At 33.6% G+C, this 13360-nt stretch overlaps 1 protein-coding gene across 2 annotated transcripts in view; it reads left to right on the top strand.

Annotated features, from left to right (window-relative positions):
• The window catches only part of LOC144846052 (dynein axonemal heavy chain 7-like), a 34447-nt gene that overhangs the window by 16904 nt on the left and 4183 nt on the right, over positions 1-13360 (top strand). For both annotated transcript variants that reach the window (XM_078703518.1, XM_078703517.1), the window contains 22 exons: positions 372-627; positions 1394-1693; positions 2013-2242; positions 2500-2689; positions 2835-2975; positions 3282-3485; positions 3624-3766; positions 3876-4127; positions 4221-4335; positions 4767-4930; positions 5197-5350; positions 5716-5907; positions 6169-6302; positions 6544-6955; positions 7311-7556; positions 7672-7764; positions 7947-8123; positions 9496-9657; positions 9920-10120; positions 11370-11531; positions 12093-12278; positions 12946-13083. In XM_078703518.1, coding sequence (XP_078559644.1) covers positions 372-627; positions 1394-1693; positions 2013-2242; positions 2500-2689; positions 2835-2975; positions 3282-3485; positions 3624-3766; positions 3876-4127; positions 4221-4335; positions 4767-4930; positions 5197-5350; positions 5716-5907; positions 6169-6302; positions 6544-6955; positions 7311-7556; positions 7672-7764; positions 7947-8123; positions 9496-9657; positions 9920-10120; positions 11370-11531; positions 12093-12278; positions 12946-13083 — 4252 coding nt within the window. The remainder of the gene's footprint in view (positions 1-371; positions 628-1393; positions 1694-2012; positions 2243-2499; positions 2690-2834; positions 2976-3281; positions 3486-3623; positions 3767-3875; positions 4128-4220; positions 4336-4766; positions 4931-5196; positions 5351-5715; positions 5908-6168; positions 6303-6543; positions 6956-7310; positions 7557-7671; positions 7765-7946; positions 8124-9495; positions 9658-9919; positions 10121-11369; positions 11532-12092; positions 12279-12945; positions 13084-13360) is intronic.

Genomic DNA, 13360 nt, shown 5'->3' with positions numbered 1-13360 from the left:
AATGCATAGGGATGTATTTATGGAAAGCCTAGGATGGTTCCATATTGTAAATTATATTTGTGTCGGTGAATAGATATGATGATTATCTGTGTTGTCTGCATTTTAGAGGATTTGTGTATATAGAGTAACAACAATTGTGAAGTAGTGCTGTCTCGCTGTGTTGAGAGTTTATTTCATACGACAGAAAACCCAATGGTTAAGTTGTAGGATGTTTGCATATCGAACAGATGATTTCGGGTTCAAATCTTGGTTGGGACTTGGCAAGGTTGCAAAGAGAATTTTTAGCTTGAAGTAAAGCTGAATGGAAAACTAGAAACTAGCTTTAAACTAAGGTTACTAACAATAACACAGATTCCCTGTATATTTTTCAGGTTTGCTATAGAGCATGTATCACGTATCTCTCGTGTCATTAAACAACCACGTGGCCATGTCCTGGCTGTTGGTATTGGTGGAAGTGGTCGTCAGTCTTTGACACGTCTTGCTGCACATATGGCTGACTGCGATCTTTTTCAAGTGGAGATAAGCAAGAGTTACGGAACAGCAGAGTGGCATGAAGATTTGAAATCTATATTAAGGAAATCTACAAATGGAGATCAACATGGAGTGTTCCTCTTCAGTGACACACAGGTACTGCACATTATGTCAAAAGTACATATTACCAGTAGTGAAAAAATTCATCTTGATTTCAATTCAATTCAATTCAAAGCAACATTTATTTTCTCCTTTCATATACAAAATTGATTTCAATGAACAATGTATATTTAAACAAAATTTAGAAAGAAGAAGGTACAAGCCCAGAAAGATGAAAAACACACCTTGTGGAGGGCGTACCTATCACTGACACAGACAATAAAAGTTAAAAAAAAAAAAAATAATAAATAAATAAATAAATAAAAAATTGACCGAAGAATAGTTAATATTTGGAAATAAGGTGACTTTTAAGTTTAGATAAAAATGATTTACTAGAAACAGAGTTTAAGATGGGGAGTGGCAGATCTGATACATTGTAGTGTAAAACAATATACAGTAGAACCCCTCCTTTGGGACACCCCTATTCAGAGAACAACCCTATTCATTCATTCATCCAATCTTTTATTTTGGAAGAAAATAGAAAACATTAGTATTAAACTGTACTGACTAACTATTAAGTTGACACTTCTCCATGAGATGAACGAGGCAAAATATTTGCTTTAACACTACAACTAACCCCTATTCAGGGGACATCCATATTAAGGGAACACTTTGTTGGCGCTGAAGTTTTCCCCTTAATAGTATGTGTACATGGGTAATGAGTTTAGAAATATTTTTTACTTCCCTATTCAGAATATTTCTCCGCTACAACCATGACATTTGTTATTATAAATGTAAATTATAACTTGTTTTTATCTTCCAGATTAAGCAAGAAAGTTTCTTGGAAGACATCAACAACCTTCTAAATGCTGGTGAAGTTCCAAATCTCTTCCCAACAGATGAGAAGGCTGAAGTTTGTGAGAGGATGCGTGTCTTAGACAGGCAACGTGAAAAGGCCAGACAAACGGATGGGTCACCTTTGGCACTCTTCAACATGTTTATTGACCGTGTTCGTGACCAGATGCATATTGTTCTTGCAATGAGCCCAATTGGTGATGCCTTTAGGAACAGACTGAGAAAGTTTCCATCTCTTGTAAACTGCTGTACTATTGATTGGTTTCAGGTTAGTGCATCATGATTCCTTTTAGTTTGTATGAGATTTTCTAAATTATTTTTTAAATTATTCATTCAGTTCCAAAACATTACTGAAAAACAAGTTTTATGCTCTTCAAAGTTTGAATAAGGGTTAAAAACATGAATAAAAAATTATTAAAAAAAATCTACCTTTAACATATTTTTGTTAATCCAATCATAATTATAAGTTAAAAGGACACTTGGTTAGTACATAAAACCTGCAATTAATTACCTGTAATTAGTACCTTCATAAATGTTATCAATTATGCTCAAATTTGTGATAAAATTAAACTTTTTAAAATTCATAGTCTTGGCCTGAGGATGCGTTGCAAGCTGTTGCTACACGTTTCCTTGATGACCTAGAGATGACTGACGAGTATCGATCTGGATGTATCAGTATGTGCAAACGATTCCACACCTCAACTCGTGATCTGTCTGAGAGATTCTTAAATGAGCTTGACCGACATAACTATGTTACACCAACATCTTACTTGGAGTTGATTAGTACATTCAAGACGTTACTCAATAAAAAGAGAGCGTATGTTACAGTTTCATAATTCTTTTTAATCCAAGCCTGTAGCTTGCAAATGAACTCTGAACCATTTTTTCTGAGGAAGCACATGTGATGCCTAACTATCCTTGCTTATGATGGTTTTTTGCCCATTTTGTGAAAAACGAACCCCCTGTTAAAATCCTGGCTACAGGCTTGCAATTTGTGTTTGTATGTAAAGTTGATTTTAGGCCACGTAAAACAAACTACTGTACATTCATTATAAATTTGCACAATGTCAATAGGGAGGTTATGAAGAACAAGAAACGTTATGAAGTTGGTCTTGAGAAATTAATGTCTGCTGCTTCACAAGTTGCTGGGATGCAGAAAGAACTAGAGGATCTGCAACCACAGCTGAAAGTGGCCACGAAAGAAGTTGATGAGATCATGGTCATTATCGAAAGAGATTCTATTGAAGTTGCAAAAACAGAAAAGGTAGTTATCATCATAATTATTATCATCGTCACCAGTTCTGTTTTGTTGTCAGCTGTATTGTCAATTTTAACTTACTACTTTAACCATGTTCAGTACCTATATTATATTTTGTTTTGAATGATCAATTATTTAATTTTGAACTCAGATTGTAAAAGCAGATGAAGAGGTTGCCAACAAGCAAGCAGGAGCTGCTAAGGCAATCAAGGATGAGTGTGATGCTGACCTAGCTGAGGCTATGCCAATCTTAAACTCTGCCCTAGCTGCTCTTAACACACTTACACAGCAGGTATGAAATGATTTCTTACTTGTTCATTATTTAAATGTTGTTATCAACTAATAATGATATTGCATTCACATTCTAATTATTATCAAATTAACACCAGAAAACGGGAATTTCTTCCAAAAGGAGTCTCTTCTTGATGTATTAAAGGTCCCAAATTCATTTTTACCCTTCGAAACACATTCTGAATACTAAACTTTCTGGAAAACAAGACATTATTACAATTAGGCCAGCCCATTGGGAGAGTTGACTGTACAAAGTTTATTCTGGGTAACTTGATAAATAAGAAAAAGTTTAATTTTACATGTTTAGGATATTGGTGTTGTGAAGACAATGAAGAGCCCACCAGCTGGTGTAAAACTGGTCATGGAAGCTCTGTGCATTCTGAAAGGTCTAAAGCCAGACAGGATTCCAGATCCATCAGGATCTGGTAAAAAGATAGAGGACTACTGGGGACCATCTAAAAGACTACTTAATGACATGAAGTTCTTGCAGACTCTTGTTGAATTTGACAAAGTAAGAAGAATTTATTCTATTATAAATATTCTCAACAGATTTACATTCTTTAATGTTGTGTATGTCTTTTTTTTACGAGAAAACATTAAAAATATTATAAAGACATTTGGAACACTTTTGCTCTATTTCTTTTTTAAGGATAACATTCCAGCAAACATTATTAAGATTATTCGTACCAAATATGTGACCAATCCCGACTTTGATCCAGAAAAGATCAGAAATGCTTCTACTGCTTGTGAAGGTCTATGCAAGTGGATTGTTGCTATGGAGTCTTATGATAGGTATGTAAAGTAGGGATCTATACCTCCTTAAAATTAGGAAAGATGATATCCTTTATGACATTAAAATCAAAACAAGTATTTTCTTACAACATTGAGTATTGACTTGCAGAGTTGCAAAGATTGTGGCTCCTAAGAAGTTATTACTTAAGAAAGCTGAAGGTGAACTGAAAATTGCCATGGAGAACTTGGAGAAGAAACGCACAATGCTTCGAGAAGTGCAAGACAAACTGCAGAAACTTCAAGATAAACTAGATGCTAACAAGAAAAAGAAAGTGGACTTGGAGAACCAGATCGATCTGTGTTCAAAGAAGCTTGACAGAGCTGAACAACTGATCAGTGGCCTAGGTGGCGAAAAAGAGAGGTATACAAATCACCTATTGAATAAACACATTTGAAATGTATTTTTGGAATTACAGTAATAAATATGGTTTACTTGACCTTTGACATTTTTCAGATGGAAGAGGACAGCAGCTGAACTTGGAGAGCTGTATGTGAACCTGACTGGTGATGTGTTAATATCTTCTGGTCTTGTTGCTTACCTTGGCGCTTTCACATCGATATTTAGACAGGTATGAGTTTTACTCTAGACTTAGCACTAAACCTAGAATTCTTAAAACATATCTATTTCCTCCTAAATCGCACGGCTGATAAACATGCTGCTTGAGTTGTGATCTCTTTTAATCTTCTTTATCCATAGGCAATTTTTGTGAGATAAATATGTTTTTTAGACAAATTTCTTTGTGATGGCCGAATGCCTCATTTGGTAATTAATAATAATTTGGTAATTAATAACGAGAAACATACTAATATTTCCATAATGTAGCAATATTCTGAGGAAAATGGATATAGAAACATATTTTGGCTTCTATTTTTAAAAGGGATTTGTTTTTATCTACTAAATACAATATTCATGCTACAATATTTTATATCCATTTTCTTTTGTAATTGAAAAGCAAAAGAAACTGTTAAAAAAATATAATCGAATAATTTTTCATAATAGGAACAAATACAAGAATGGTTCCAACAAACTAAGGACATGGGTATTCCATGCTCTTCAGAGTTTTCACTTACATCAACACTTGGAGAACCTGTACTTATAAGACAGTGGAACATTGCCGGTCTGCCAACAGATAGTTTCTCAGTAGAAAATGGAATCATTGTCAGGTATTAAACTATTATTTTCTTATTTTCAATTCATTCACTCATCTTATCTCATCATCACATCTATCATCTTCGTACCCTGTCACCCATATCGCAGTTGACTCATTCCAGGATTTCAACCCAGCTCTTTAATTTCCTTTTCCAAAATTCTCCATATGCTACTTGCGTCTTTCCATTGCCCAATTTTCAGTGCTGTTGTACAATCACTGTCTTCTTTAACTCCTCAATCTATTGAATATTCTATTTTGTTTTGTCTAATCTTTTCTTAGCAATGCTCGACGATGGCCTTTGATGATTGATCCACAAGGTCAAGCCAATAAGTGGGTGAAGAACATGGAGAAGGCAAACAACCTTCATGTTATTAAACTTACTTCAGGCGATTTCGTACGAACTCTGGAAAATTGTATACAGTTTGGAACTCCTGTAAGTTTAAGACTTTATTATGACACAAACATTGATTAAAAGAATGGATTTTATATTCATAAAACTAATAATATCACTGAGAAATAAATACCCTTTTCAACAGCGCACTTCTGAATGTACTATACCAGGTATCGAATATGTGGAGTATGACCCATTTTAATGGAAATATCAGATGTGCTTTTCAATTTATGCAGTATTAAGGGGAACCCTGAATAGGGGTTCAACATAGTATTAAAACATATATAGCCCCTTTGATCATTTCATGATAAAAAGGCCCCTTAACAAGGATGTCCCCTGAATAAATTAATATTGATACATTTATTGTGAATATATTTTGTTCTGAATTAATTTATTTTACATTGTAGGTTTTACTGGAGAACATTGCTGAAGATTTGGACCCGATTCTCGAACCTCTACTCCTAAAACAAACCTTCAAACAAGGTGGAAGCATCTGTATTCGTCTTGGTGATAGCACTATAGAATACTCGCATGACTTCAGATTTTACATCACTACCAAACTGAGAAACCCTCATTATCTGCCTGAAACAGCTGTAAAGGTTAGCCTTTGAAATGTTTAACTTAATGCTTAGTTTTCCAAATCAGAATCAAGTAAAGTAAAACACAAAAAAAAAAATTCATGCCCATGATTGCCAAACTTATAGTGCACCGACAGATGTAGCACTTCATCACATGCATTACAAATGGATATACCATACCCAAGAATAATGTTCAAATTAACAGAAAACCAACATATGTTCCACTTTCACTTCAACAACTGTTGTAATAACTGTATATTTGTTTGTTTTATTTTGTTGTAGGTAACATTGTTGAATTTTATGATAACACCAGAAGGATTAGAGGATCAGTTGCTGGGAATTGTTGTTGCTCGTGAACGGCCAGAATTAGAAGAAGAGAAGAATGCGCTTATTCTGCAAAGTGCTGATAATAAAAGGTTCGATAATAAACAATATACATTGTGTTACTTCAAAATATTTAAATACGCAGTAATATTAATACCCGAGTACATATTTTTAGTTGTCTAGACTGTCAAATTGTAAACACATTTCAACAGATTTCTTTTAATTTTGACATCCATATTTTAGGTTTCTCCGCCTCCTAATTCCACTTTTGTAATATTTACATTTGAATGTATTCTGAATATTAAATTGTGTAAATAATATTACTACACTTAGACAACTGAAGGAGATTGAAGATAAGATCCTAGAAGTTCTTTCAACATCTGAAGGAAATATCCTTGAAGATGAGACAGCCATAAAAGTGCTCTCCTCATCCAAAGTTCTTGCCAATGAGATTTCAGAAAAGCAGGCCATCTCAGAGGAGACGGAGAAGAAGATTGATACCACACGTATGGGTTACACCCCAATTGCTGTCCACTCCAGTATTCTGTTCTTCACCATTGCTGATTTGGCCAATATTGAACCCATGTACCAGTACTCTCTCATGTGGTTTGTGAACCTGTTTGTCAATGGCATCGACAACTCAGAAAAGTCTGACAACTTGGAAAAGCGTTTGGAGAACCTCAGGGAGTATTTTACTTACTCTCTTTACTGCAATGTCTGCCGTTCGTTATTTGAGAAAGATAAGGTATTAATATCTATATCTATTTATTTTCAATTCAGTCCATTATTGAACACATGTAAAAACACACTCTAATATGTACTTACCCTAACTTAAAACTTTTTGTTTCTTTTTTGTGGTTAACAACTTAAAGACTTCGAGAAAGTTGGGGATACATGTATTGGCAATTGACTGTTTATGTCAGAGAAATAAGCAACACCAATTAAAGGGCCTGTTTGCATTACGTCATACCTTAATGAATAAAGTTGTTTACTTAAATATAGGTTATAGTTCTGCTTTATTGTATACATTTTGACAGAGATAGATTTTTGTATTATTTGTTGTAGTGGTGATAAAATAATTTATGTACTTGTTCTTGCAGTTGTTGTTTTCATTCTTACTCTGCACAAACCTATTGAAGCATGCTAAAGAGGTGGATGAAGATGAGTGGCGTTTCCTTCTGACTGGAGGCGTTGGTCTTGATAACCCTCACTCTAACCCTACATCGTGGCTGCCTATTAAGTCATGGGATGAGATTTGCAGGCTGTCAGAATTGCCCAACTTCCCAGGTCTTCGAAAGAAGTTTCCAGCCCAGAAAGAAGGATGGAAAGTCATTTATGATGATACTGTAAGCTATTTCAAATAAATAACAACATATTCTATGAACCAATTTATTGTTATTGTTTTTTCCATCCTACCAAGTGTATTGTTATACTTATTCATTTCATATGTATCTTCTATAGGAACCTCAGCATCAGGCTCTACCAGGAGAATGGAATGAACAGCTTGGATTATTTCAGAAAATACTCATACTTAGATGTCTGCGACCTGATAAAGTAAGTATATATCAGCATGAAAAGATATTAGGATGGACCAATGAAACGATGAAAGAACATTTTATAACAAATTATTGAACTGATGAAATGAGGATATAAGATGTAAGATGCTAGATTGAGTACCATTGATTGTACACAAATAAAATATATTATTACAAATAAACAATGTGTGTCCTTTTTAGGTTGTTCCTGCTGTACAGGATTTTGTCACTGCTAAACTGCACAAGAAGTTTATTGAACCTCCACCCTTTGACCTTGCTAAGGCATTTGGTGACAGCCATTGTTGTGCTCCTCTTATTTTTGTGCTCTCCCCAGGAGCAGATCCTATGGCAGCACTTCTCAAATTTGCTGATGATCAGGTAAGACTAGCATATATAAAATAACAATATCCCTCTACTGTACATATTATAATATGCTGATTTTGAGCTGTTAAACCAGTAATTGGCAGCCTACAGGTCAGCTACTGCAGTACTATTGTTCTTACTCAACAAACAAAAACATGTTGAAAGAGGGATATAATATATAATAACAAATATGCAACTGTTTCTCACTTGATACTAATGGAGGTTTAAATAGAAGTTTTTCATATTTATGCAATCTGAGATATTTCAACCTTTTTACTTTTCACTCCTACCTTTGATTTAGTCTACCTAATCATGTTATTCTGTTCACAATACTTTATTCTATTCTTATCAGTATCGCTTATTCAAAAAACATACCAATGTCAACATGAACGTGGTAAGGTTATGCTGATAAATATGTGTCATATAAATAAATTGGAATTTACAGTACTATGTTTTTAAAGCTAAATTTGAGTACAGTTTTAGCTTTTGCTAATTTATAAAATGTTTGTAGTCGCATTAAATGTGTTAAAATCAAGTTCATAAGAATATGAATGTTTTTGTTTTATGAGTGTAATTCATTTTTTTGTGGTTTAAAAATCAAAGTAAAAGGTGCTAGTTTTCAACTATTGGTAACAAATGTGTAGTCAAACATGTTTTTTAAGTACTATTTCAGCTTTTATTGATGTTTTAAAATAAACACTGGTCCATCAAGGTACAGTATGGCACTGTAGCTTGGGGAAGGTGGTAATATGGGTGTCCTTCCTAGGAAAACATTAGGGGGACGACAGATATCTTGTGTTCGCTAGAGCGTAAATTCCACTTTTAAGTTCAATTTTTAAATTTTAAGGTTTTATATACATTATAAACGGGAACATGGCAACTTTATCGTCTTCAAAAAGTTAAGACTGAATTTCATGCTAAGTGCCGCCCACTTTGTTAAAGCTCATTCATAAATTATTTATGAGCACCGTCCTGTGGCTTCCTGTCCTGTGCTGTAAAGTCCCTATTGGCGAATGAACCAAACTCAAAGCTGGGTAATGCAGGATTTTAACTTTCTTTATGTATACATTACAGCAGGTGTTTGTATCATTTCAATGAATGTTTTTTATATACATTTTGTTGTACTTAATTTGATGAACAGTAATAATTTGTCGAGATTGATACATTTTAAGAATCTGCGTATGTTGTAATGAATATGCTCATTCAATCATAGTTTCATCAGTAAATAAATTAATCAACAATTGTTACAAATAAAGTGTTTCAGTACATAATGCATTTAGGTTCCTCATAATGTTATGTTATATCATATACATGGATATATTCCTTTATTTTTCATGTATATCTGTTAATAGAGGACATGGTATTTATTTTTGTTTTATTTTTAAAGGGATTCGGTGGAAGCAAGTTAAGCTCTCTGTCACTTGGTCAAGGTCAGGGCCCAGTTGCCATGCAGATGATTGAGAAGGGTCTGAAGGAAGGTACATGGGTTGTGCTACAGAACTGCCATCTAGCTGTGTCTTGGATGACAACGCTTGAAAAACTCTGTGAGGTAACTGATGAATTTTTCATGTCTTTGTGTTAAGTTTAACATCTTAAGTTTTTTTTTTCAAAATTATTTTATTAACAACAAATATGCATTGTTTTCTTTTGTTATACAAAAGGAAGCAGTTTAAATACAAATGGCAGTTATATTATGCTGATGTAGTAAACTTAAACACTTGCATTGTTTATTAAAGTCTGCTCTTGATTAATAGTGTTGTAAGTTGATTATAATTTTTATTAATTAAAATGTATCTTTGTATTTTCACCAGGATCTCAATCCAGAGACCACACATCCTGATTTCCGACTCTGGTTAACCAGTTATCCATCACCTCACTTTCCAGTTGCTGTTCTTCAAAACGGAGTGAAAATGACCAATGAACCCCCTGCTGGGTTAAGAGCCAACATTGTTCGCTCCTATCTTAGTGATCCAATCTCAGATCCCGAGTTTTTCAACAGCTCCAAGAATATGGTACGGAAAAAGAAACATTTCAGACATATTAAGTTTCATGAATGTTTCCTAGGATGATATTTGTGTAACTATTGTGGAATAACTTTGCACCAAGGAGCTAAACAATTGGTCAGATGTTTTGCCCTGTGTATTATATAAGTCCCACCCTAGAATTACTTGTTTTGCAGGTATTCTCATTATGGCAAAACATCTAACCAATTGTCTCCTAGCTTAGATCATACCTTGCACACTCACCAAACAGTATTTCTTTTCGAACCTATTTGCACTTACAAATAAGCTACGGCTGAATCATCTAATGTTCACACCTCATTTTTGGGACAATAGTTCATTGCTATTCTTGGCCTTTGGCAAGTAGCAGAGTTAGACTAAAGCTTGGTTTCCACTAGGAAGCAATGCAAGGATGTAAGCACAATGCAAGTGATTTGACCAATCAGTAGCGATGGGTGATTCAAACTGTCACTTGTCATTGGCCAACTCAATCACTAGTGGGAACCACGCTTAAGACACCTTAGCACAAAATGTTATAGATTTCATGTTGTGTCATTTCACCTTTCATTTTTCTTTTCACCTGTCATTTTCATGTGCTTTTTATCATCTCTATTAATACATTCTACATGGTTTGCTGTGAAATATCCTAACTCACTTGGTTTGCTGTGTTACCTGATGTACTCTACAGAAAAAAAGTGTAGGTTTCATAACAACTTTTATTTTTTTCAATATTCTTGAAAAATAATACCTTAAGCTCTACAGGTCTACACTATCAAACTTTATGTGACAAAAAAATGTGATGTTATATGGACATGCTGATGTCATATCACTACGATATTTGGGCATATCACTACCATATTTGGGCACATTACACTTTTTTGTCAACTAGTTTGATAGTGTAGACAGAGCTTAATAGACCTTTATCATCCATACAATGTCATGTTAATCAAATAAATTTTAATTGCAAAATCACATTAATTTAAAGCTGTCTCGTAACATAGTTTTATGGATACTGACTAGACTATATGACTAAGTATCTCATAATCTCGCCTCCTAATTTAGACTCAATTCTAAACATACAACTTTGGTAAATCTATTGTTAATGTAATCTGAATATAATCCCACCACCTAATGTTACCAAATTCTGGCCCCTTCTGACTTAATACCACATGGTTGTAATAACTAATGTTTTAAAACATAATATCCAAAATATGTTATTTATTCCTCTTGTCAACTAAGTCTGTATATCTAAATTCTTTAGCATGCCTGGAAGAAACTGTTATATGGATTGTGTTTCTTCCATGCACTCGTGCAAGAACGACGCAAGTTTGGACCACTCGGTTGGAACATTCCATATGAGTTTAATGAGACAGATCTGCGCATCAGTGTTCGACAACTCTCTATGTTTTTGAACGAGTATGAGGTTAGTATGATTATGCTTTCAATAAACCAAATTAAACATCAATTAACAGTGATATAGTTACTTAAATGTTGTCATTCTTATACATAACGTTAAAGATGTATTGTCCCCCTAAAAAATAATTTTTAAAATTTTTTTTGTTGAATATGCCATTTTAATATCACATAATAGTTATTCACTATGACCAAAAACTTGAACCAAAAAAAAACCATTTTCCACCAAAAAAATGTAATTTAAAGCAAAATATACCTAGATTGTCTGGAAGACAATGGTTTTCGGTTAAAATTAACCATTTCTTTTGTATTTTTATAAGTGAAATAATTATTTTTGATGATTTTTTTTCTACAGAAGTGAATAACTTTGTTAATAACTGTGAAATTGCTTATTCAAAATCTGATTTTATTAATCTTTATTTTTTTATGTTTTTGGGGGACAATACATCTTTAAATACAAAATTTCATTTGATTTTTACTAATAAATTTTTATTTAAAGACGGCACAAATTCAAACATCACAGGTTTAATAAATTATAAATAACACATAATATGTTGACATTCATTAACAGGAGGTACCATTTGCAGCCATAAAATATTTAACAGGAGAGTGTAATTATGGTGGACGAGTAACTGATGATCGAGACAGACGAACTCTTCTCTCAATTCTTGACAAGTTTTACTGTGAAGATGTCATAAAAAATGAAGATTATAAATACGATGTGTCTGGTGTTTATTTCTCTCCAAAAGATGGAGATGTAAGTTGTCAATCAACAGTTCTTTGTTCCCAAAAAATATTGTCATAAAACAAATGTCTAAAATAAGGTGTGTGTTCAAATCTGTTGAATGAATTATGTTTATTACACTTTAAATTTACTGGTACCATATGTGTTTATTCACTTTTGAAAGGTGTATAAATTGGACCTTTAATTTGCTTATATGTTCTTGATTGCCAACTATTCAAAAACTTAAGTAAATATAGGCTTTTGGTTGAATAACAAATGTGATCTCATACATACACTAGACCCAGACCTCACAGGATTTGGTTGCCCTCTCAATACTGTTGTATTCCACAACCGATGCAAAACTTTGTTAGATTAAATGGTTTAAACAAGCTTACAACACAGTAAATTTAACATACCTGAATTTGAATTTTCGACACGTAACAGTACAAGGATCCTATGCTGTTATGAGGATTGGTGTACTTTATTTTGCTGTAAGCTTGTTTAAACCATTTAATCTAGTTATATACCAGCATGTATGAACTTTCATTCTAAAACATTGTTGTGTAATATACTTGATTGCCCATCAGAACTGACCCTTTTAATTTTTAGTTGGCCAACTCCCTGGGACTGAGGGCAACTGATTCAGGGACCGTCTGTATTTTAATTTTATGTTTATATTTAATATTTGATTTTTTGACAGTATGAAAGTTACATTGAATACACCAAGAGCCTGCCTCTGAATCCGCACCCTGAGATCTTTGGTATGCACGCCAACGCAGACATCACCAAAGATCAAGCTCAGACCAGGCTTCTCTTTGATAATATTCTACTTACCCAGGTAAGAAATGATTGTATATTGTGTATATTATCATGCTCATTGCTATTCAGATCATTCTCCATATTGGACAGCTCTCATCCTTACGTTTATTCAAATGTATTGAGTCTCTAAGTGATGTATTGTTTTTATGAGTTCCAAATAAATAATAGTAAATAAATATCACTAGCCAATCTACAAACCAAATTACTCTGTTGATTAATAATCCTGTGCTATTTTTACTTTAGTAGCGATAGAAAATTGCCATCTGTCACTCATGTGATGCACTTTATATTGTCAG

The sequence above is a fragment of the Antedon bifida genome, chromosome 1, assembly GCF_963402885.1.
Source record: "Antedon bifida chromosome 1, ecAntBifi1.1, whole genome shotgun sequence".
In the NCBI taxonomy this organism is placed as follows: Eukaryota; Metazoa; Echinodermata; class Crinoidea; order Comatulida; family Antedonidae; genus Antedon; species Antedon bifida.
Note: the sequence above shows the minus strand (reverse complement) of the source record. Positions and strands in the feature narration are given on the sequence as shown.